The sequence below is a fragment of the Chiroxiphia lanceolata genome, chromosome 15 (genome assembly GCF_009829145.1).
Source record: "Chiroxiphia lanceolata isolate bChiLan1 chromosome 15, bChiLan1.pri, whole genome shotgun sequence".
NCBI classification, from domain to species: Eukaryota; Metazoa; Chordata; class Aves; order Passeriformes; family Pipridae; genus Chiroxiphia; species Chiroxiphia lanceolata.
In genome coordinates, this window is record NC_045651.1 from 16,770,041 (window position 1) to 16,794,786 (window position 24,746).

General features: G+C 44.8%; 1 protein-coding gene across 3 annotated transcripts; it reads right to left on the bottom strand.

Moving 5' to 3' along the window:
* Window positions 1-1,096: 1,096 nt before the first annotated feature.
* PCBD2 (pterin-4 alpha-carbinolamine dehydratase 2) lies at window positions 1,097-24,343 on the bottom strand. 3 transcript variants are annotated; one of them, XM_032703212.1, is made up of 4 exons: window positions 24,272-24,343; window positions 21,499-21,630; window positions 4,382-4,462; window positions 1,097-2,939 (listed from the first exon to the last, which is right to left on the bottom strand). In XM_032703212.1, the coding sequence occupies exons 1-4, from the start codon at window positions 24,326-24,328 to the stop codon at window positions 2,844-2,846; spliced, it is 366 nt and encodes a 121-aa protein (XP_032559103.1). In that variant the 5' UTR covers window positions 24,329-24,343; the 3' UTR covers window positions 1,097-2,843. The 3 variants fall into 3 exon arrangements, with proteins under 3 accessions (XP_032559103.1, XP_032559106.1, XP_032559104.1); XM_032703215.1 differs by lacking the exons at window positions 21,499-21,630; window positions 24,272-24,343 and adding an exon at window positions 17,457-17,514; XM_032703213.1 differs by lacking the exons at window positions 21,499-21,630; window positions 24,272-24,343 and adding an exon at window positions 10,491-10,600.
* Between the last annotated feature and the right edge of the window lie 403 nt (window positions 24,344-24,746).

The window sequence follows — 24,746 nt, forward strand, 5'->3', positions numbered from 1 at the left end:
AGGTACCAGGCTGACCCCGAGGAGAAGCCAGCACAGCAGAGGAAGCTGTATTTTGGGCAGCTACTCGGGCTGTAACATCCCAGAGTAGCACAGCTCCAGCAATGCCATCACCTGGGAAGGACCCAACCCCTGCACACCGGCTGCTGTGGCTCAGAGCTGGGCTGATGATGCTCTTCACAAGAGAAGGAGCCTTAGGCTGAGTTTCCTGGCCCAAATCCAGCACCTGTCACTAAATCCTTGCTGTCTAAATTTGCTGTGAAGTTCCAGCTCAGCCAGGGGGGCTGTGCCTCCCCTCCCCATGGCCCCCGGCACCCTGTGCTGGCCGCACACGTACAGGTGGGGAGGAGCTGGGGAGAGGTGGGAGCATGGAGTGGCTGGGAGCTGCCTGCCAGGGATTTAGGGAGCTACAAGAAGGTGGGTCAGGGCTCCTCAGCATCACAGGACTCCTCTGCCCAGCTCTGCAGAAAGTTGGGGATGCTGCCAAGACAGGGTGGGAGGTGAAGTTCAGGGCACTTTGGAGCCACACTTCAGAAATGATGGGAAACCTGTCTAAAAACCAAACCAGCCCCAAAATAAAAGGTGCTTGTATAAGGAAAGATCTTCTTTATGGCATCTGCAGAGCCAGGATTTCACTGTGAGAGTGCCTCCCAAGTCAGCACTCACTGGAAAAGAAAGTGGAAGCTGATTATTCCCTAGTACTACACAGCAATGCTCACCTCACTTGCAGGTCTGTGGGATGCCCCAGAAGTTAACAAAAAATTACTAAATTATGGCTGAAATTATGGCTAAACAAGCACTGATGATAGAACTTCGAGCATTTCAAAGCCATCCTTCCCTTTCCTGAGTATTTTTACCTCTTTGCAGATCAGGATTCTCAACACCCCCAGGACAGCTCTGTGCCATAGCCAGACAGTGCAGCTCTCTGAGCTGAATTAGTTGATGGGGATTTTTTTTCCTCAGAGTATGTAAATAAATATCAATATTCTAAACCAAAGACCTCCCAGCAACTAAATATTATTTATCTTAAATTCATCTCCAAACCAAACAGCTTTGTCACATATGTACAATAATAAAGAAACAAATTACAAAAGAGGAATTTGATTTTATTGGTTTTATTCAACGCACACACAGTTATATATTAATTCCTAACAGCAGGCTTTTCACAGTTCATTAGAGATGTTGTCAAAACTTTGGGTGAAGCTCATTTCACTTCCCCACCAGTGACAGGAGACATCACAGCCTGGTTGTTTGTTTTAGTTTTATTCACTCCTCACAACAGTGACCATTTTCAAACCATATCGGGGAAATCCTCCACTTCACTGGGGGAAGGCACTTGTGAGAGAAGGACATCTGAGCACATAGCCCGAATTTGGGTTCTTTTTAGGTATTAACTTGATATCCCAAGTAGGGTTTCTGACAACAAACCCCAACATCTCGCTTCCTGCAACTAATTAGCACATGACAGTGGCGCTCGCCGAGGATTTACAAAAAAATACCTTTCTTATTTTATCGAGGCGAGCGCTTGGGTGGCAGCTCGTGGCATTTTGCAGCCCAAAATATCTGAGAGACCACACACCTCGCACATCCCCCCGATCCGGGGTTTGGCACTCGAGCCTCAGCTCTCAGTAGCTGGTGGCTGTGCCGCCGGTGTCATCCCAGCAATGCGCTCCGGCATTTCGGAGGTGTCAATCTCCCGGGAGCTCCGCGCCCGGAGCTGCTCCCAGGGCATGACAGAGCACGCTGGGGACACTCAGCAGTGGTGGGACTGCGGCGAGAGGCCCTCCTGGGAGCCTGGAGCAGGGTGAAATCTCCCTGCTGACACCGGGAATCTGTCTGGGTGACAAAAACAAAGACTTGGAAACCGCGGAAGGAATGGTTTTAAACCTTGACAGTGGGATCTGCAGCTCCCGCCACAACGTTTGCAATGAGTAATGGTAGCTACAGAAAAAAAAAAGGGAAGGGTGAGCACAGGTTCAGTTGAGCCCAGCTTAGCCAGAATCCTGCTAACACTGCTTCCTTCACCACTGGCAGCTCTGGTCAGGGCTCCGGGCACCCGGCCAAGCTACCCCGGCCTGATCCTGCAGGTACTGGAGCATTACTACACAAATAATGGCTCAATCCTGCAAGGTGCTGAGCACTGACCTGGCCAAGCACTTAAGCCAAGCAGGCTTCATTTACAGATGTGAGTGCCGGGAGCTCACCGAGAGTTTTTTGTATTTGCTGTTCCAGAGCTGAGGTTTTCGGCAACTGCAAGATCCAATCCTGCACCTGGAAGTGTCCAAGGCCAGGTTGGACAGGGCTTGGAGCAACCTGGTCTAGTGGAAGGTGTCCCTGCCCTTGGAGGGGTTGGAACAAGATGAGCTTTAAGGTTCCTCCCAACCCAACCCAAGCCAGAGGGGACTGACCTGGCTGAGCTGCTCTTACCTCGTGTGAAATGCAGAGAGGTACAAATCTATAGGAGGGAAGTGGCCAGGCATGGGGTAAGATCACATGGCAGCTGCCACAAGCTCCTCTAGGTTTGGGGAACACTGACACACATGGGTGGGCTCCCAATTTCATTCCAGCTTGGTTTAGTTACTAAACTTACTTATTTACATGTTCAAAACTTATTTATTGCTGGTTTATCTGCTGCATCCTCCTGCAGAGCCAGCAATGGGAAAGGACAAGCACTGGCATCCAGAAGGGTCTCAAGACTAAGGTCTTAAAGGTCAGCAAAGCTAAGCCACTCTTTTTACAAAATTCTTGTCTCAAGGGGTTTGTGAAATCAGGGTTAAAAGGAAAGAGGGACACCATTTAAACACAAAATATGGGTGGACACTGCATTAGAGCAATTTACATCTTGGTTAAACTGAGGCAGCAGCTTTGTCAATAAACTGAGCCAGCTTCACGTCTCTCTTGCTCAGCCCACCGCAGTCATGGGAAATCAGAGTTATCTGAACCTGTCAAAAAAGAAAAGAAAGGGGTTACAAAGTCATTTTGATCTCTGACACGTAGGCTGAGTTCACTGGGAATGCTGTGTGTCTCCACAGTGAAGTGGTTTCACTCCTGGCAAGGACAGAGAGGGACCTTCCCTGCTCAGGCAAGCCAGAAGATGCTGTAGGTGAGGAGGTTTAACAGAGCCTGGAATCTCACCAAAATGAGCCCCTTTGCAGAATAACACAGGCTTTGCATTCCTGGGCTTCATCCAAGAAGAGGTGTCCGATTAAATCACTTGGTCTTTACAATAAATTCCACGGATCGGTTCCATGAAGAACCTGGGCCAGTGACCAAGCTGCAAGAGCTGGGTCAGGGGCTCATGTGTTTTGTTAAAAACCAGCACCCTGAAGGTGAAGAAATTGTTAAGCTTGTAGCAGTTTAATTAAAAAAACAAAAACCAGACCAGTGCACGCTGCTGTGACGTGGCTGCCTCGTGGGTCTGTCTAGACTGAGCCAGATGCCAAGTTGGGCATTACTTTGTCTTGCCTTTGACCGAGACTTTTGGAAGACAGAAGAGGAAAAAAAAGACAAATTCTGAATATTCTAGAAAGCCATGAAAATCATGAAGAGTTGGTGATCATGACTTTGTCCAGTGATCATTTAATGTCCCTTAAACCTGAGGGGCTGATGAGGAAGAGCCTGTGCTGGGAGCCTCAGCTGTGTGGAGAGGTGGGATGTCCTGCTGCAGGCTGCTCACCCACATGTCCTTTCTTTTCTTTTAGTATATTTTTAGGGGGATTGCCATATATTTACCAAATGCTACAACAAACAAAGTGATACAATGCAATGAGAAGTATTGGAAAATAAAACCAAAGGGAGAGCAATAATTTCCCCCTTCACACAGCACCTTTCATTCGAGGGCTGCAGTAATCCCTGTGACCCTTGTAAATATGAGACCACCATCAGTTAGGTAATATTATAAACAAATTTTATAAGCTGCTATGTTCAGACATAGGAGCCTACAATTTTTAAAAAATCACACCTAAACTGAGACTGCCAGGCTCCCATTTAGGTACCAACACACCAACAGTCTGCTACCCTACACCACTGAGCTCCCGACCTGCTGCACAGAAAGGAATGAAAGCTGGTGAGTAGTTTCAAAAGAGTGATTTATTCAGGTTGGCTAAATAGGAGCTTAAAGGCTTCTATTTTATTTTTAGATCTCAGCCAGAGAGGTGAAGCCACAGGCCCAAACCATACAGTTGGCAGCGGGCGCAAAGAGCTTCATTCTCCATTTCCCACCACCACAAATCTCAGCATCTCTTTAAAATCTCAACTCTCTTTATAATGACACTTCTCATTCCTGTATCTTGTAGACAAGCTACAAACAAGGCAGAGAGAATGGACCAGTGGTTTGGTCTCCTTAACTTGCCACGTGAGTAACTAGGGCTGGTGAACACGTTACCTTGTTGTAGACATTGAACCATTCCGGGTGGTGATTCATCTTCTCCGCTTGTAGAGCAACCCGGGTCATGAATCCAAAAGCCTGGGGAAAGAGAGAGCAAAGAGGAAAATACTCTTCTACCTGCCAGGACTGGCAGCAGATTGGCAAGGTTCACCCCAAAATCTCAAAAACTCCTCGAGATGCCACAGAGGCAGCACCTCAGTGTTAAAGGAGCATTTCAGCTTCTCATGCCACTGGTGCATTTCCCAAAACTGCTGAAATCACGCCCTGCAGACCGTGGTAAAACACTCTGCTCAATGTCATTCACCTCAGGACTCAAAGCTATTGCAGAAGAGCACTGATCTTACCTTCAGCATCCAACAGGGATTTTCAATATCCACCCCAACCCCCTCTCCCTTACTGCATTTTAGAAATACGCCATTTCTAATTAAGCATCATGCCACAGTATTACCAACACTGCTTCCAGAAACACATCCTTCTGCCTAACTATTTTGCTATTTATTTTACTGGGGAGAAAAAGGCAGCAGGTGGGTTTGCCCCTCTGCTTTATGAGAAATATTTTCCCTTAAAATGAGTTAAAATAGGCTTTCCAATCCTCTGCCCCTACGTTCTGCACGGCACACTCCCCCAGGACACAGGTTTTACCACAGGCTCAAAAAGAAAATAATAACAGGCCCTTGCCAAAATACTTAAGAGCAAATGACTGCATTATAAAGAAAATTAGAATGTCCATGTAAATCAAGAATGCAATTATGCAGCGGGGCCCAAAGGGCCTGGGAGCGTGAGCAGGACGCCTCTCAGCAGCGAGCTTTGTTCATACCAAGCTCCATCCATCGGGTTCAGGACCTGAATTAAGATGCAAAGCTGGAGGAACATCCACATTACAGTCTGGTTCAGATTATAATACAACAAGCTCCACAAAACCCTACCTGATTTAGGTAGTTTTTTAGTGCTAATTTATGGAAGAGAATGTATATAGCCCGCATTCCACCAAGCGATGGCCATTTCAAACAAACATGTGGTCCATGAATAACATATAATGGTTGATAATAGTTTCAAGTCTTTTTTCCTCTCACAAATTACAAAAACCTTTAAGGAAAGGAAAAAGAATCGGTGCCTGGATGAAGTATGACTTTGTTGGTCGCTTTGCCAGTCAAATGAATGCAAACGTTATAATCAGAGAAAATCACTCCAATGAGGTTTGTCATTTGGAAATCACCAAACTGTCAGCAATTAAAAAGCTCTTTTTTTCTTTGACCCAGGAGCATACCAAAATTCAGAAAAATCTAACTTCCCTTGAAGGTCTCGCTCGGTTTAGTTTTACTTGGAGTGAACGATTACTTTTAAAAATTTGCCCACGTTTCAGCAGCATGCTTTGAGGCAAAAAGCTGCAAGTTGTGCATCAGATGTTAGCAATGATTTGGAAAACAACTTCTGCATTAATAGTGCTGAATGATACTTGATTCAAACGGTTTTTAGAGGGTCCATGGCCTTGACAGCAATGTTATTTCCAACACAGCAATCTATATACAGGAATGTCCCCAGAACTTTAAATTAGTGATGTGTCTGCAGCCAGACTGCCTTTGTAGAAGCAAACAGCAAGGTAAAAAATAAGAATAAATCTATAAAAACCACTACTAGATTTTGGATGTTCTTCTGGGGTCTGTCTGTGCATCCCAGGAACTCAGCCAGGTACAAACCCAGGTTGCACTGCACAAACACAGTCACTGGCTGTGGGACAGCAATCATCTATCCAGCAAAGGCTCACAGAGAGAATTACACAAGCAAACGAATCTGCAAAATTAATTTGCTCTGTAGACCTTCCTTCAGACTTCAGGTGACAAATCCTCCCCATCAGTGGACCACCAGATCCTCCCAGTCCATGCACCAACACACCACTCCACTACCTGCTCCCTGCAGTCAGTGAAGTCTCCGGCTGGATAAAACGGACATCGGTCTCAAAACTGTTCATCCTACCAAGACTGCTCAGCTTGAGGTTGTCCAACTCACGAAAAGGAATAAATTCCAGCATGGAGAACCCTCCCCAGGACAGGTCCTGCTGCTTGTTGCTCCAGCTGCCCACGACAGCCCCAGTCTGGTGTCCCAGAGAAGGACGAAGCCCACCCGCCTTCGTGTCCTGCTCTGCTCAGAGACGTTCTCCCTCCTTGCACCCACAGCAACTTACTCCTTGCATTTTAGTTTATTTTAATTACACACAAAAAGCATCTCCCACTAAGAAAATGAGCTAGGGAAAATGAGCTACCAATGCAATCTCCATTAAGGTCCTAAATGCTTCCCTTGCTAATTAAATGAATTGGAACGCTATTGTTTATGAATCACCTTTATATTTGTAGAGCCTTAACCTTTCTTTGGGAAAATACAACTGGCTCTGGAAGGAAAAGATATTTAGATTTGATTAGATATGAAAACACTATTACATAAAATCCGTTTGGACATTTCTTCACGTCTTGAAACTTGATCGGTAATTTGGTCTAATTGGTGATCAAGGAAACTATCTTGTGATCAATTAAAGTAATTACCCCATTCCGGCAACACAACCAACCCTAATTTGAGCAGGAGTCTGCACTTCTTCAACTTTAATTAAAAATAATGAAAATTATTATGCAGTCTGCAGTGCAAGATCATTGTCAAGACTGCACTGGTGGGCAGAGTTTATCAGACCATCACACATTTCTTGATGAAAGTGGGACAAGCACTTTACTCATGACAGTGAGACCCAACAAAGTCTTGACTTTCACTATATTATTAACAGGGATCTGCAGCCCCTCTGCCCCTCATGAGAAGTTTTTCTGATTTTTCCTTCAAAAATGAAAAGAGAGGAGAAAAAAAAGGATACGTGCGTTTTCTAGAAGCCACAAAAAAAAGTATTAAAAGAGACTTTGATGTATTAAATATTACAAAGTATTCTGGTATTTCAGTAACAGGCATATTAGACAGACATTTTCAACCTAACCCTTTTAGCTAAAACAGCACCCAGACAGGGTATTCTACATAAGTACATCACATCACCCAAATGATGGCAGAGTGCAGAGTCCTAAAATGAACCATGAAGAGCAATAGAAGAAGTAAGGAGTGAAGCAATCCTGTATGGACAAGATGCCTTGGGTGCACTGCTACATCTCTTCCCTTCGTGTCTTTCAGAAGGAACTAAAAACTAATGTTGTTTTAGAAGCAACATCACATCTAAAATGTTTGTTAAACACTATCAGCCATAATATGTCTCCATGAGATAAAAATCAGGGCTACTCTTAGAAGAACAAGTTAACCCCACGAAGTGGAAAAAACCCAAAAGCAAACTTTATAAAAATCCAGCTACCTCAGAATGTTTGGCCAAACCGCTTTTGGAAGTGATAAAATCCTCCATCACAAAATAAGACTTAATGTGACTCTTGTTTCCTGAGAATGGGAAAACCAGGGCCAGACACTTTGCTGTCAGGAGTGGGAGGAAAGATGAAATTCCATCCTCCCCTCCGTGCAGCGCCGCGCGGCTCCGGGAGAACCGCGGGATCCCGGAGCTAATCTGCTATTATTCTTCCTTTCACACTCCTTAAGCGAGGAATCCATTCATCTTAATACTTTTTAAACATGCTGCTCTTTGTACAATGCTTGCCAACATTATCTTGATGAGTTACACATCAAAGGCCCACAGGTCGCTGTGTCGTGCTCATACATCACCCACCGCGAGCGCCCCGTGATGGATCACCCCCGCGCATCTCCAGGAGGAAGCAGCTGACAGTACTTGACTCAGAAGTGGAGAAATTTAAGAAAAAACAGCTGAAAGGCTCAACGATATAACCACACACACTTTTTATTTGTTTGTTTTAAAATGAAGTGTGCACTCGGGCTTCTTAAATCCTTCGGACGCCCAGCCAAGGAAAGCATGTGCTAATCGCAAGTACATTAAGGTTTCTGCCTCCCATCTGTCATTATAATGCTGGAGGTAGCATTAACCTCGACCTTCTGCAGTGTAAGGGCTACCTGTCTTCCCTTCCCCACCCACCCAGGCTGCATCTGTACCATTTATCAGTGGGAAATTAATGAATTAGTCAAGTTACAGTGACACTGTCATGCAGGAGATGACCACGCCTCACACGTTTGCTCTCCACTCACCCGAGTAAAAAATACCCAGGAACACGTGTTCTCCTCATCAGTTTGACACTTAGAACAATAAAGTTAAATCATTAAGGTTCACTCCCAAACTGCAGAAGCTTTCACACATCCAGCTGACATTATTACCTAACAGTGAGCTATGGGCCAGCAGATAAAAGGAAAAAGCTCTTTAATGTCGAGGTTTAGCTTGTCACAAGGGTTGTGCTCTCATGAAAAAAGCAGGGTTTATTTTAATTAGTTTTTTTTAATTCTATTTACTCCATTACTAAAGACTTTGATCATATAAATATGCAAAAATCATCTCACAAAGCATCTTCATCATCTGATCATCTGTCACATCTCTTCATCTGAGAGTGACAATATGGTTAAAACACACAAAAAAAGAGGAATCTAACTTGTATGTAGGAGCACAGGAGAACAGGTATTAATTCCCAGAACCATGTGCCCATTTTGGGATTCTGCCCCAGTGGCATCATCAGTCTGCCTGAACCATCCTCAGGGACACTGGATTCACGTGGCACTGGGTATTTTCCTCTTCTTCTTTGGCTGTGTCTGGATTCATCCACAACATAAATCAGGTGAACATCTTCCCACTGCTCTCCCCCTTTTTAATATCATTCCACAAACAGTGGGACAGTAATTAAGAATGCAACTAAACCAAGTCCCAAAATAGAGTTAAACTCAGGTTACTCTTGTCCCCATCTCTCTGGCAGTTCAGGCGTTGTGCCTGCAATCCCTACTCCCTCCATCTCACCCCATCCTGGCATGGGCAGCCAGCAGGGTCTGAAGGTGAACACCACCTGACAAACCACTGGTAGAAATTTGGTTTTCTCCCCTTTAATAGCTCGAGCAGCAAAATATTGTGAACAGAACCAACCCTCTTGTTCCCCAGCATCGCTCGTGACTGGGGAAAGCAGTGCTCCGAACTCTGAAGGATACTCATGAGGGGAAGGGATGGAAGAAGAACACTCAGACATACTGGCGTGGACTGAGATGCCATTTCTGTCTTCATAGCAAAATCTGAAACTGTGAAAACCCCCACAATTCCCATTTCCAACTGAATTGTCTGTGCTTTTCTGTGTTTACAATATTCTTTAAAAATCCAGAGCTGATCGCTCTCATCCCCAGTACTTATCTGCACACCTCATTTACACAGAAGTGTAATGCTGCTTTGCACTCTAAAAAAAGTTACCTATTTATATTCCTATTCTGGCTGTAAACATTGCTCTCTGTGTTAGATCTGCAGCAGTGAATGTGCAAACCTTTACACCACGTTCTCCAAAGAATGCTGTTTCTGTCTCCCAACACTTGTTTACAATTATGTTCGTGAAGAAACCAGCTTGCCAGCTCTATATCAAACATTTTTGACAGCAAAAGCACAAACACTGATCTATTCTAAGTAGTTTGCCACTCTATGTAATCTTGGAAAAGGCATTCTTGCCTTTGATTCTAAAAATGTTTATACTTTGTACATTATGCAAATAGTTTTTATATATTAAGAAATAATGCAAGCAAAGCTCAAGTTAAATTAAATTCTTCAACAATAACCTTGCCAAAGCACTGATTTTCCTATTAAAAAAATTATTCCAATTTGTTGATCTTACATTGGATGAAACATACTGTAACAATCTTCATAATTTATGTCCTGTTGGGACACTATGATTTAAAGTAACATAATACAGACCAGCATCACTGCTAATCTAAACCACCTGACCAGATAAACAACAGTTTCCCCTTCTCTCTTCACTGAGGGTATTTCTGTTTATTGTCATATGATTTCCCAATTTGAGGAACACGAAGAGTAAGTGGAGGCAGAGAGGAGCAGAGCTGGGAGGCACGGCCTTGCCTCGGCGGGGACGGTTCTCTCACAGGTACCAGCACAATGTCAAGAGCTGCAGGAGATGACAGAAGGCAATTCCAGGAATGCTGTCCCAGGGAAAGCCCACGCTGCTTGTGGTAAAGGGAGGTTTACACTCACTCAGCACCATCTAGACCCAGTGTGGTTCTTGACACAACACAGCTCTGATGATGCTCGAGATGCTATTCTGAGTCCAAGGCTTCATCTTCCCAGCTCAGCAGTGACCTCAGCTATGACATCACAGAATCACAGAATGGTTTGGGTTGGAAGAGACCTTAAAGAACATCTAGTTCTAATGCCCTTACCTTCCACTAGACCAGGTTGTCCCAAGCCCTGTCCATCCTGGCCTTGGACACTTCCAGGGATGGGGCAGCCACAGCTTCTCTGGGCAACCTGTGCCAGGGCCTCCCCACCCTCACAGGGAAGAATTCCTTCCTAATATCCAATATAAACTTACCCTCTTTCAGTTGAAAGCTGTTAAGAGTCACAAAGCAGGTGCAAGTGCCATTTGCCCCATCTGAGATTCAACTGGTCCAAAAAGCAAACTGGAGTATTCTGCTCAGGTGAAGGACACGGCTCAGGGCAGGGCAAGGGACTGGGAGGAAGGCAGAGAGCACTAAAGCTGCACTCAAATCCTGCTCCTTGCTTTGCTCTGCTCTTCCTCTCGAGTTCCAAGAGTGTGAAAAACCCTTGTGTGCAATCTGCACAACAAACCTCAACTTGATCTTTTCTAAAGCCTATTTATATCAGGATTTTAATAACTGCTGAATTTAGACCTTTTTTCCCTCACTGGTGATAATACAACACAAAATGTTTCACCTATTGCCTCTTCATCACATCTTGACTTTTCCAGCAGCCTCAGTGTTGAGGATCTTTTTTCCTATTCTCCTTTTTGTTACAGTAAGTGACTGCACCTGGGTTTCATGAACAGAACACAGATAATATTCTTGGTGATTCAATGAACAGACTTCACACCAAAATTAATCACCTATTCCACCAAAAAGATTTATAGACTTGGTGGAGCAGAAGTGACAGAACGTGGAGGTGTCTTAAGGCAGCATAAAAACTCCTTCCTGGGAGTGATAAAAGTTTCAATGTCAATACAACCATATTACAAAATACATTCATTTGCTTCTAGGTAGATAAATATGATTATAGTTGTCTAAAAAGACTACTGCAAAATAAGTAGATACCCTAAATCCCAACTAAACCTGTAACAAGGTATTTGTGATGTATCATTTCATACATGAATAGTCAAAATAAATGGGTTTTTTTCCCCCTTTTTTTCCCAGTTGCTTAACATTCTAGGTAAACAAAGACTCATAAATATTATCTTATTTATTAAAAAATGTAGATATCTAACTTAGATATTTAAAAAAAAAAAAAAAACCAGAGGGACATAATCCCAGGTTTCAGAACTGAACTAGGACGTGGAATAAATCCTCCAGCTATGTCATCAGCTAAATGTGGCTCTGCACCTCCCAAGCCATTATTGCATGCTTTGTGTTAAAAAATGGAATATAAAGGTTGCACTTAGGAGGTTTACACCAAATAAAATAGCTATTTCAAGAAACATGACTTTTTAAAATGAGCTTTTTGCACCCTACCTAAAAACATGAAATAACACAGCGAAGCCCCCATTAACTGAGCACCTGCTAAAGCAATCAGGCACTTAAAATAATAAACTCTCTTGGCTGCACAACTGAAAGAACAATGATAATTTGACTTGTTAAAGCAAATGTTTGGCCCAGCAAATCAAACCCCTGGCTGCACTGTAATAAAGCCATCACACAAACCACCATAAAAATAAAGCAGTAACAAGGGGCAGGGAGTCCCCAGTTCCAACCCTCTGAATTCAGGCACCTGAATCATCCTCGATTCACGGTGCCAGACCATGACATGAAGGTGCTGAAAAACAAGAGCAAATCAGAACTAGTTTAAGTGAATGCTCCACTTCTCAAAGGTGCTCAAACCTCTGACACTGAGTGCAGGTATGGTGCAGAAGAACAGAGAAGTTCTTTATCTCATCACACCACATTTTGGATGAAACAGATCTGGCTGGAGCAGAACAAAATACTACCCTATTTCCCCCAGTGTTTCTTTTTACTCACATGCAAAGGAATGATTTCATCCTGCAGACATGAAAGAGAAGTTCACGTGCCATCCATGCTGTTGATAACACCAGGAACGCTCAGACAAAATTCTCCCTGGTCTTTTGGCCAAGATGATACACATACTATCAGTTTAATATCCAAGTTCTTCTCTGCTGAGTGTCCAAGGGCAATCATAACCTGCCTCTGATAATCCTCTAAAGCTCTGCCCTTTATGATCCTAAGAACACATCAAAGAGTGGTAAGAAAGGCTTTGCTTTATGATGGATTAAGAGAAGAAGAAGCTGGTCTCATGACCATTTCATCTTCCACTGTCCTGTCAGCATTTTTGGTTTAGTTTGTTTTTTTTAAAGACAAGTTCAATGATTCAAACATGTAACAGAGAAATCACAATGGAGACTCAGGGAATTTGGAGAGGTCTTCCCATCACCCTCTTGGCCAAGCCAGAAGCTAAAAAGACCTAAAGATGTGAAATAAAGCAAACTAAGGATTTACTGCAGATCCAGTCAGGGGATTATTTCACTAAACTGAACTGCTGAAGGTGTCCTACTGTACTGTCAGAATGGGTCTTAATGTTTGGACACCTCCCATAGTAGAACAGTTTAGATGATACACAGGGGCAGTGAACTCAGCAGGAGACTTACCTGGGCCAGCACTGGCAGGCTGTTAATTTATATTGCATCCTAAAATTCAAATATTATTTTGCAATCAATCATTTCAAGTCTAGAAGTGATGGATCCTTGGGGAAAAAAAAGAATAAGAGAGACCAAGTATCTTCCCAGACAACATGGGGCATCCTTGAAGCTCCATGCCCTCGAGTCCCTTGCCTGGTTTGCCAAGCCCACTGTTCCCTCTGTGACCTGCAGGTCACCTCGACCTGAGCTTCCTCTCCTGTCTCTGGTATTTGGAAGAATGGTAGGAGCAGGTCAAGGAGAAAAGGACAAAGGCAGCCACTTTAAGATGTATTGTTGAGAACAAGGCTCACCTAAGTGGCAGAGTATGTCCAATGAGCAATATTTTGAGAAGTTCCACAGTTTTTTTGTTTGATGGGGTTTTTTTTACTAAAACACAAAAGTTTCTCTGGGCAACCCACACCGCTTGTACATTGGTACATCTGGAAGTGGAGAGATGGGCTCACGAGGGGAGGCAAATTCTGAGTCCTCCAGTGAACATCCAATTTCTTTTAGAAATTCATATGAGCACACCACCAAGGGAAACCCTTTGTAAAACTCTGGTTTTTTATTAGTTTGGGCATTACAAGCCCCGTGCATAAACACAGCATTCCGGGCTTGTGTTTTGCTCACTACAAGCACCCATCCACTGTATCATGGAGTAAAGATTCCCTCAACCAGGGACACCCTTGGTCATACACAGACATATATTTAACTGCCTACTGCTGTTCTCATCACAGCACAAGAAATATCACGGTAGATCACGAAATCAGCACTTTTCCCTCTGATCCTAGGAATAAACAACATCTTCCTACAAAGCATCCTTAGCAATAAACCCAACAGTGCAGCGCTGACTCAGCACGGGGTTCCCACCAAACCCCTCCAAGACATCACAACCAACCCGAAGTTTGTCCAAAAGCGACTTTTCCTCTCAGCCAAACAAAGCTAAAGGAATAAAGGGCAGGGAGAAGAGGAAGAAGGGAAGTTCTCCCCATAAAAAAAAAAACACGTGAAGCAGCTTTACAGAAGAGGACCGAAAAAAACCTCCGCTCGCCTCGCCCCGACAAACCGCGGCCCTGCCAGCGGCTTCGCAGAGCAGATGTAACGCTTTAGCCAAAACGTGATTGTTTGTGAAAGAAATAATTCTGATCAAAACCCCAAATTGCAGCCAGCAGAAGCGCTGCACTTCGTCACGCTAATCCAGGCTGACGGGGAGCGGCGAGCGGAGATTCCTACTGCGAGAGGAGCAGATGCGAAAGGTCAGCGCCGGCCCGCGACTTCAAACCCCTTAACGTGTAAAACAGGGGGCATTAAAGCCCGGAGCGGCTCACGGCGGGATTAACGGATGTCCGCTAAGCGGGTTTGATGTGCTTTCCGTGAGTAATGGTTAATTTTGAAGCAGGGGCGTTGCAGTTTCATTTCGGTTCATTTTTAATTGCGGCGGCGGGCGACGTCCCCGAGCACAGCGATCCGCCGGGGGAGGATGAGAAAGTGAGAGCTGCTGCTGCTGCTGCTGCTAAAGGCAATTTAAGGTTTGGAACCGTACCCAGGCGTTGCTCCAAAAGCAAGGGGGACGCTAAAGGTTAAACGAGCAAGGTTGGGTTTAACCAGCATCGCCCCAGCACCCCCATGAAAATAAGTTTTAATGCATAAAGAGTTTCAAGGCACTGGTTTTCCTTAACTGAGAAGGTAAAAAAAATTCAGCTGAGTGACCACCTTCTTCAGAAAAGGCAGCAGCAGACAGACCTGTATTTTCCCAAATGAAGTTGTTCAACTAAATTCAAACCCGTTGAATTTTCCCTTCATTTTCCAGAGGAGTTTTAACAAGGAAAGTGCCCAAACTGTAGCTAAAATCAAGTTGACCATTTGCCCTCTTTGGGTACAGCAGCCCTGCCCACATGGCTGACAGAACATTTGTTCTGTTTAATTTAAACAATCAATTAGTGCAGCTGAAAAAAAAAAAAAAAAAAAAGGAGAAACAGCTTGTGAGATCCAAAAGGCATTTTGACAAATAATTTCTTTTGCACTTTCAGATCAATGCATGCAACAAGCACAAGGCAAATGCTGTAATAATTTTTACTTGAGTGATAATAAATCCATCTTTTAAGGAAAGCAATTTGTATTTGAGTCAACTGGAGAGCAGCCCAAAGGTCAACTGGGCATATTTTAAGCAGTGGCCTGAATAAAAGGAGATACAGCAGCTCTACTGGAGGGGAGGGGGAAACTCAGCAAGTAGAAATGCCACACCCCAATAATTATAAACTATAAAACAATGGTTTATTATAGGGAGAAATATCACTTAGCAACCTGAACTAGTGGAAGGCTGGCAGGAGGTTGGAATGAGATGATCTTTAAGGTCCCTTCCAATCAAACCATTCTGTCATTCTATGGTTTTGTACACCACTAGCCATGGTGGCCTTGGGAAGAAAATAAATCCTTTATTTCCCAACTCCCAGCACCAAGGACACTCCCAGATATTTCCACCATAATTTCTCACCACTGACTGCCAGTTAACTGGAGGCAACACTGGACACAGGTTGCACTGACCAGAGCACCAGTGTCATGTCCTGCTCCCCCAAGGCCAAGGAAGGAGTCTTATAAGCTTTCAAACAGGCTGTCTTCCTAGAATTTCTCCTTTCATTTCCCCCAGACCCTGCACTACCCTCCTCCCCTGGGCAGTGCCAGGTAAGTGGATCATGTCCAGGTCCTGCAGCTGCTCCCTGACCTGCTGACTGTGAGGTGAGAGTGTTATTCGCTCAGTCCATCCCAAGAATAAACTCAAGGAAGGTGTGACCATCCAGGAATCATATATTTTTACTGTGCTCTGCTCCAAGACACTTGATCCAGTTCATTCCCTGCGTTTCACCCTGCAGGTTAACCTCTGCCAGTCCCACAGACTTCACTATCAGTTTCTCATAAAGGAAAATGTCAACAGGCAGATAGGCCAGAAATTCATTATTTTCAGATACAAAGATTTTCTCGGCTCTGTAAAGCCACCCATAAATAATTCTGATTTATGGTAAATCAGTTATTGTATTCATAAACGCCGGGAAGTCAGTGAACAACATAACTACCAACAGAAATACTTTCATAACTTTGCAGGTGCACAAATCACTGCATATGGGAGAGGCACTCAAAGGATAATGGAAAATGAAGCAGTCTAGGAAAGCCTATATGAAAACCAGCACCTACCGAGGTGGATAAAAAATATAATTCATTTTCGGTCGACGAGCAATCAAACGCAAAACCCTGGCCGAGGGAGTGAGCAGAGTGATACTGCACTAAAAACAGCAATTCCCCCCAAAATATACAGAAATGGGGCTGACTTTTGATCAGCAGAAGTGACAGTGGGGCTGAGGCTGCTCAGGCTTTGAGGTTAAACACAAGTGACATAAGCTGCACCTGAATCCAATCACTCCCCGGGCTCCGAGAAGATTCACACGCGAGGACTGAATTTGTCACAAATGGGTTGGTTTCCGATCCTCCCATAGCCAACTTGCTTTATTCTGACCCCCATTTAACAAATCAACTTAATGGGCACTGGGAGTGCTATAAAACTTAACAATGGAGTGATTTTAACTTTTAAAATATAGTTATGAAGCAGAATGTTGGAGAGCTCCTTCAATACTGGAAATCAAATTAAATCTAGACATTTTTTAACAGTCTTGACAGATATAATCCTAGTTACCATGTAAATTTATGGTAAGCTGCTGTGATATTAGCCACAGGTGCTACTTTTAATATATGGCCCGCATCTGGCTGGGAATAAAATTTCTCAGAGGACTGAAAATGACCTCACTATCAGACAATGGAGAAGAAAAAAAACACAAGACCGCTGTGGTATATAAAAAGCTGGAGATGTGGTCCACAACCGAATATTTACCATAAAATTCATTTTAACTCTGCAGATTGTAGGTTAAAGGATATTATGTTTTCAGTACATGAAAGGCGTGGACGTATTTCAGCCAAACAGCCAAAAGATTAAGTACAAAAAAGCAGCAATGAAATACACTGCCTGTATATATAAAAACAAATTTTCCAACCTTTGATCAATGTAGAAAACAAAGCAATGTGTTGGGAGTAGAAAAAGGAAGGATTGACAGATTGTATTACACTGGCACCAAGTACTGCCATCGAAAGAAATCAAGAGCATTCATTGCATATCCTACCAAATTCATCTGGATGTGTAACTGGGATCATACAACAAAGATGTCAATTTAAAGGGGCAAATCTGAGCATGTCTCCCTACAGCCAAAGGAAAATAACTGGCATCACAAGGAGGAGGGAGGAAAAAAGGCATCTACCGTAACATGCTCTGTCTGACCTTTTTCTCCTGGATTCCAAGCAAGAGAGATAGCAAATCTGGAAGGGAAATGCAAAGTGAGAATAATAATTTATGTAATAGTTCTAGATTTTTTGCGCATCTTTAAATATGGTCTCAAAAACTAAGACTCCACAACTGAACTGAAACACATGTGCTTCTACTCTCACTGCACGCTGTTTCCATACCATCCCCTCCACTCAGGTTCATCTTCCACCTCCATCCTCTAGCCCCAAAACACAAAATGTACTTAAAATAGCTTTAAAACTCTTCGAGCGTTTGATTTCCTGTCATTTTACAAAATGATGTTAGAGGTCTCATGGAGACTTCCTACATGATCTTATTTTTTTTTTTTAAAAAAAAAACAAACTTAATTAAAAACTTACTCTATAAAAGAAAGCAGCTGTAAAGGCTGAACCTGACCATCAGCAAAGTTGCCCACCTTTGTAATTTCCTAACTGCATTTGCTGCCTTGGTGTGATTACCTACGGAAACGCAATCACACAGGCAGTTGCCCCTTAAACCCCCTGGTCAAATCCAACCAACTTTGACAAGAGACATGGAAGTCTCAGAGCTAAGATGTTCCAGCAGATTTGGTGGAAGTGAGCAGCTGGATACAGGAACCAAAGGCAGCATTCAGAACCCAGCACTCACAGCCCTTCACAGCCTGCCCAGTCCGGGACTGGGTTTGGATGGATCTGGGAGAAATTCACATTTTTAAGCCAGGCCTGTCCCCTTTGCTGGATCACTGCTCCCAAGGTGAACTGACCTGGAATGCTGGGAGAAGTTACCAGCACAGTCTGGAGGTGTAAATTAACTTTCTATCCCATTTCTAAATTTTGCTTGAGCAGACTGGAAGCAGAGAGTTTGTTCCACTGGAAGAAAAACATTTTGTTTCAGTAGCACAAAGACATGGATGAAAAGAGTGTCCCTTCTCGATGCTACACCACAGCCTGAAAGCCTTGCTCACTGCTTTTCTCTACCCTGCAACCTGGGAAAGAGGCTCCAGAGAAGCTCCCTGACGTGGCTGTGAGGTTTATTGAGGCTCACCAGCACCCAGATGCGTGGCAGGGATTGGGACTCACCAGGGAGTGCTCCGAGCCCACCCGCTCTCCAAGACCCCACTCACAGCCAGAGGTTCCTGCCCAGGAGATGTTCCTTGGGAAAAGAGACTCGACACAGGGCCTCTTCAGTGAGTGCACAAGAGTGAGAGTCCTGGAGGTGAAAGACTCCAACTTTAAATCCTTGCTGCCCACCTGCTGCTCCACAGTGGCAATAACTCACAGGAACAGCAAGGCTTAAGGAGGAACGGGTGCATTGGTGCCATCAGCACAGCTCTTCTGGACAAGGCTCTCCTCCACAGCTGAGCTGTGTTTGTGTACATACACTGCTGCATTTTATATTTTATACAAGATTCAGAACACCCACCCACCAGGAGCCTGCCTCACTAAAGGCAACAGGAGCATCCAGCACCAACATCCTCCAGTCCACCAGGACCCGCAGCAACACAACCAACACAGGGCTTCCAGCACGGCCCCCAGGCTGGTCTCCAGCTTGTTTCAGAGAATTTCACCACCAAAGCCCACTTTCATGAAAAAGTATCTTCAGACTAACAAACAGCACCAGGGCTTTCAAGCTGTGGGTTACAGACTAATTCCCTGAGCCAGAAGTGTCATTAGCTTGTCAGCCTCACAAAGGCAGCTCGCTGCTGATCGCTTTTAACCGAGCTAAGCTCAGCCTGAAAGCTTCAGGAATCTAAATAACTCTTGTTGCACAGAAGTTTCATTTCATTCTCATGCTGAAAATAATATACATAAACCAAGCTCATGTCTACACATTTGCACGACTTTATAATAAAAAGTTGTGTTTATATTCCTAACATCTGTTGACATACACAGACTTTGTAAACCTGGCATAGATTTTGAAGCCACAGAATTTTCCATGCATCATGAACACTATCTGTAAGAAGCAATAAAAAAATAAAAAAAGCAATGAAGACATTAATCATACCAATATCATCTGCAAAACATAAATTTGAAATACCTTTCATGTCAGCTCAACTACTTTCTACTTTTTTTTTGTTGGTTTTTTTTTGGGTGATTTTTTTTTCCCGCACCTGATTTTACTCCATCTGCAAAAGGGTAGCAGGAAAGAACCAAGAATGAAAGAGACTGTTCCAATATCTCCCAAACAATTTAAGTGGTATTTTTTTAAAGTACCTTTTGTAAGACAACATGTACTAGAAGCATAAATGCATAGTTCATCATTTATCAATAAGCATATTTAAATATCCTCAACTTCCTATACTGATATGTGCTCCATCAATCTTCACATTAGGAAGACACATGGAAACGTACCCATGTTGTAAGACAAATCTACACCATCAAGAAAAAATACAGCTTTGTGAATTTTTGTCAAAGCAATGGGTTTTCCAGATACCTGCTGGTGCACACAGTGACCTGTCTCCTGACCTGCTTGTTGGCAGAGACTGCCCAAGTCCATCTGATCAAACTGACCTATTTATTTACAGTGGGTAAAACTGCTTTTAAATTAACTTTGGGGAAAACAAAAGTCATTTGTAGTTGTGCTGAACCAACAAAGACTTTGGCCATAACCCAGCAGAGCTGCTCTTTCATGAATATTCAAAGCACAAAGGCTGGAAATCTCAGCTCTTCCAAGGGTCACTTCTATCTCATCGTGTCAAACCTGCAGGTTGCCCCAGCCCTGAGCTGCCTGCACATCTCACCAAGGCTTCATGTGAGCTCCCTCTCATGGGCTTCTCCCCTTCGCTGCCCTCTGTATGATCTGACATGGTTCTCTTTGCTCTGTAGTAACCTTCGGGTCTGAAGTGCAATCCAGAAAAAAATGTGCTCCCTGGACCAGCCCTGTCCTGCTCATGAGCTGGATCTGCCTGCAGTGGTTTTCTCTTTTGCTTTCACCCAGCTCAGAGGGGCTGGGATCACCTCACTCACCTTACTCTGCTGCCTGGGCTTTACTTACCCCACAACTACTGACTGAAACAGTGAAAAAAAGAGCCACAGTTACAAATTGTTGTTTATCCAGCTCACTGTGGTTTCCTAAAACATCCTGGTCTGGGCTTAGGCACAGCCATGTAAATAAACAGCTCAGAGCACAGCTCCTGGTCCCCACACACACCAACAAACCCTTGGCATCCCCGGGCTGCAGCTCACCATGTCCCTCCACAGCAAGGGAGAGAACCAGCTCAGGGAGAGCCAGCATCCCAACAAACCCCTGGGAATTCTCTCCCTCCCCAGAAAGCACTCACCCCTCCCTCAGAAATAAAACAGAAGGGAAATGCACGCTCTGGGAACGTGACTTTTTCTAAGCAATGTCATGATTCCTCAGAAGGGAATTTACAGGGGAATGGGGCTGAACGCACATCTCGAGGCAAATTCAGTGTTTCTGAAGCAAGTTTGTAAACTGATGGTCCAGCACAAGCTCTTGTGCGTTTGAGACGTGGCTCAGGATCCTGTCTCCAAATAAAACCAGCAGTTTGTGTGCCAAAGACACTGCGAGATCATGTTTTACAACTCATTCAAGGATGTACCAGAACTCTGTCTTCCTGCTTAGAAGGTGAAATGTGTCCCATTTTCCCAACCTTATTAAAGTTTCTGTTCTTATATTTACCCATTTTTCTCAAGTTTATTCCTGACAAAAATGAACCCCACTGTCCATCAGTTATGTATTTCCAGCATTCATTTACACACGCTGGTAATGAAAACAACAAAAAAAAATGGAGATCAAATACTGTTTGTCTAATTCCACAGTACCAACCTTGGCCCTAATATTATAATCATCTACTTATCGACTACGAAATGGAATTAATTTACTCCACCTAATGAGATCAGAATCAGAGAGGAATTCGTCAAGGCAAAGCCAAGAGGATTTGGCCTCACAAGGATACTCCCAAATTTCTGAATACAAATATTTTCCCATCAGGATCATATGGAAATTAAAGCAATTACATTTCCTTTAAATGAAAAGTGGTGTATAACAGTAATTACCTGATTAAAATTTTTGAAATTGAACTCCTTGTAGATGGCATCTCTTTCACCCAACTCGGACCAGCCCGAAGCTTTGAGATCCAGTAAAACTTGGTTCCTCTCCTCTGTTGTCAACCAGTGGGACTGGGAAGACTATTGAGGGAAACAAAGAAAGGCATGGCAGGAGTGAGGTTGAGGTTCTCTGCTGTACAACAATAAGAAAACCACACGAAGAAAGTGTGGTTATGTGCTGTGCAAAGGTAAGGATGTGGAATATTCACTGCACGGTTTCTTACTGTTTATAATTTCACAGTCCAGTTACATCTAAAACAGCCAAACCCCATCATTTTTTTTTTGGGCAGATAAATCTGGCTAAATGCTTTTGTACAAAACTAAGGAAAAGCAACAGGCTTCTCCCCAGGAATGAATATGGACACCAGCAAACCTGCACCCTTGGTCATCTGGATTATTCAGATGCTGTATCACCTCAAATAATTTTCAAGTATTATACTGTCATATAAGCAAAGGATTATTTACATTATTTGCTAAAGGTACACTTACAAGGCTAAAAGAGATATCAGAAAATAGGTTTCAAAAGAGACAAGCAAAACAGGAGATTGTATTCTACCCAGCTTGTAGTTTACTATTTTGAGAAAGCAGGAATGGATTTTAAGACAGCACATACTGTGGAGTTCTACAAGAAACAAAGAGCTTTTTGACTGCATGAAAAGAAAAAGAATGACAATACAGACACAATTACAAGAAGTTTCAATTTACTGCTATAAGCACTAGATTCTGCAGAGCACTGATGCTTAAATATTATTTATTTGAAGTGACCTGTCCTCCTGATGCCACTGGGAGCACAGACGTGACAGACTAACACTTGAATATCTGAATCAGGGGCTGATACAGGCCAGAGCCAGACACAGAGGAATGTTCAGTGGGGCCTTTGGAAGAGGTTTGACACTTCTCCTAAAAGAAGAGACTAAGGACAATATATCCTGACAGAAGGGTCTCAGACTCACATGACAAAGGCATTGCTTTGGTGGGAAAAGCCTTTCTCCCCAGTATAGCTGAATTCAGATTGCTTTACTCTTTACTTTAGCAGCTGGCACAGCTTTCTAAGAACCTGCAGAAAGGCAGTTTTGCTCCAGAGCTTCTCTCAGACATGGGAGGCCAGTGAGGACCCACTGTCAGCTCAGCAGCTCAGGACTTTCCACCTTTGCCAGCCGCTGCTCCAGCGGGAGCCCCGATGCCACCAGATGGGGCTGTGAGTCTGAGCAGAGCAGGAATTAACGCAATTAATGTGACCTGAGCAAGGCTTTATGATGCAAGAGGGCCAAGGAGCAACATTTTCATCAATAATATCGGATAAAAACCCCAAAACTGGTATAAATCAGTCTAACCACCACTGCTGCTGCTTGTGTTCAGTGGGATACATCCAGAGACGTAACCAAGGGATGGGTTTTACAGCTCCCAAACCTAATTTAGGCTCTTTACACTTAAAACACAACTTTGGGCTTGCAAGAACACAAATTTCAGATTTGTCATTGCTATAAAGACAATCACAAGCATGAATTTCTTACGTTCCTCTTTTTTCCAACCCTATACAACAATCGCCACAGTTCAAGGCTGTCCCGAAATGTACTATTTTCTCTGGTGCAGGATGAAGTCACTCTGCTAATTTACAAAAAATCATGGGGGGGGGGGGGGTTTGAGATAGCAAAGTCCAGGATTGCAACCAGGAGGCAGCACAAAGTCCACTCCTCCTGCTGGCACAGAGATGTCCTGTCAGCTCTGGGGACACCGTGGTGCCTTCCTGACACCTCACCTGACACACGGGCATTGACAAGACTGTGCTGTGACCTGAAATTTGATCAGGCAGTTTTAAAAGGAATATGGAGACTGGGTTTGATGCAGATGTTTTGCTTCAGAACGGGTTGTGGAGGCCATGTCCTGATGCATCACGATATTCAGAAATGTAGCAGAAAGCAGCAGGAATTTGCTTGAAGAAGGAAGAAGATAAGGTGGGAGATTCAAATTGCATTTCTGCAGTCACCACCTCCCAGCAGCACATCATGGGCACAGCCAGAGCCCCCAGAGAGGCAGGAACAGGCACCGGGTGTGGGTTTGACCCTGTAATTGGTACTGTTCGTTTGGAGGAAGCTCGAGGAAATGGTTCATTAATTACTTAAAAAAATTAGTACTAAACATCTCACGCCTGAGGGCCGAGGGTTGAACCCTGTGCGTGCCACTCGTTATCAGCTTTGTGTAAAACAAAACAGTCATGAAGTGGGATGGTAGCAGGACACAGGGAGAATCACAGAATGGTCTGGGTTGGAAGGGATCTTGAAGATCACCTTGTTCTGACCCCCCCTGCCATGGGCAAGGACACCTCCCACTATCCCAGGTTGCTCCAAGCCCCATCCAGCCTGGCCTTGGACACTTCCAGGGACGGGGCAGCCACATCTTCTCTGGGCAACTTGTGCCAGGGCCTCCCCACGCTGGCAGGAAAGGATTTCTCCCCAGTATCCCCCCTAACCCTGCCCTGGGTGAGTTTCAAGCGGTTCCCCCTTGTCCTGTCCCCGTACGAGGCCCCTCCCAATCAGGCTCTGAGCGGTGGCACCGAGGTGTCCCCGCAGCCCCCCGTGCTCCAGGCACACCCATCCCACCCATCCCACCTCCCGCGGCTCCCGCAGTGCCGGGGGAAGGCGGGCGGGCTGCCCCGAGCCCGTGCGGGTCCCCCGCGCTCCGCCGAGCCCCCCGCCCTGCCCTGGGCCCCTCGGCCCCTCACCATGGCCCGCCGCGCTCCCAGCAGCGCCCGCCGCAGCCCGGCCCCGCCGCCCGGCATGGCCCCGGCACCGCCCCCGCCGGAGCCGCCCCGGAACCGGGCAGGGAGGAGGGAACGGGGAGCGGGGAACAGGGAGCTGGGAGCTGGGAACGGGGAGAAGGGAGCTGGGAACGGGGAGCAGGGAACGGGGAGCAGGGAACGGGGAGCAGGGAGCTGGGAACGAGGAGAAGGGAGCTGGGAACGAGGAGAAGGGAGCTGGGAACGGGGAATGGGGAGCTGCCTCCGCCGCCGCGTCTCCCGCTTGAACGAGGGGAGGAGGCTCGGGCGGCTCCCCATGGCTCTGTAGGACTCCCTGCCAGGAGGGTGCAGGGAGGTGGGACAGGTCTGTGCTGCCGTGAGAGCACCGGAGGAAACGGCCTTAAACTGAGACAGGGAGGTTCAGATTAAATATTAGAAAGTTTTCCCTGTTGGGGTGGTC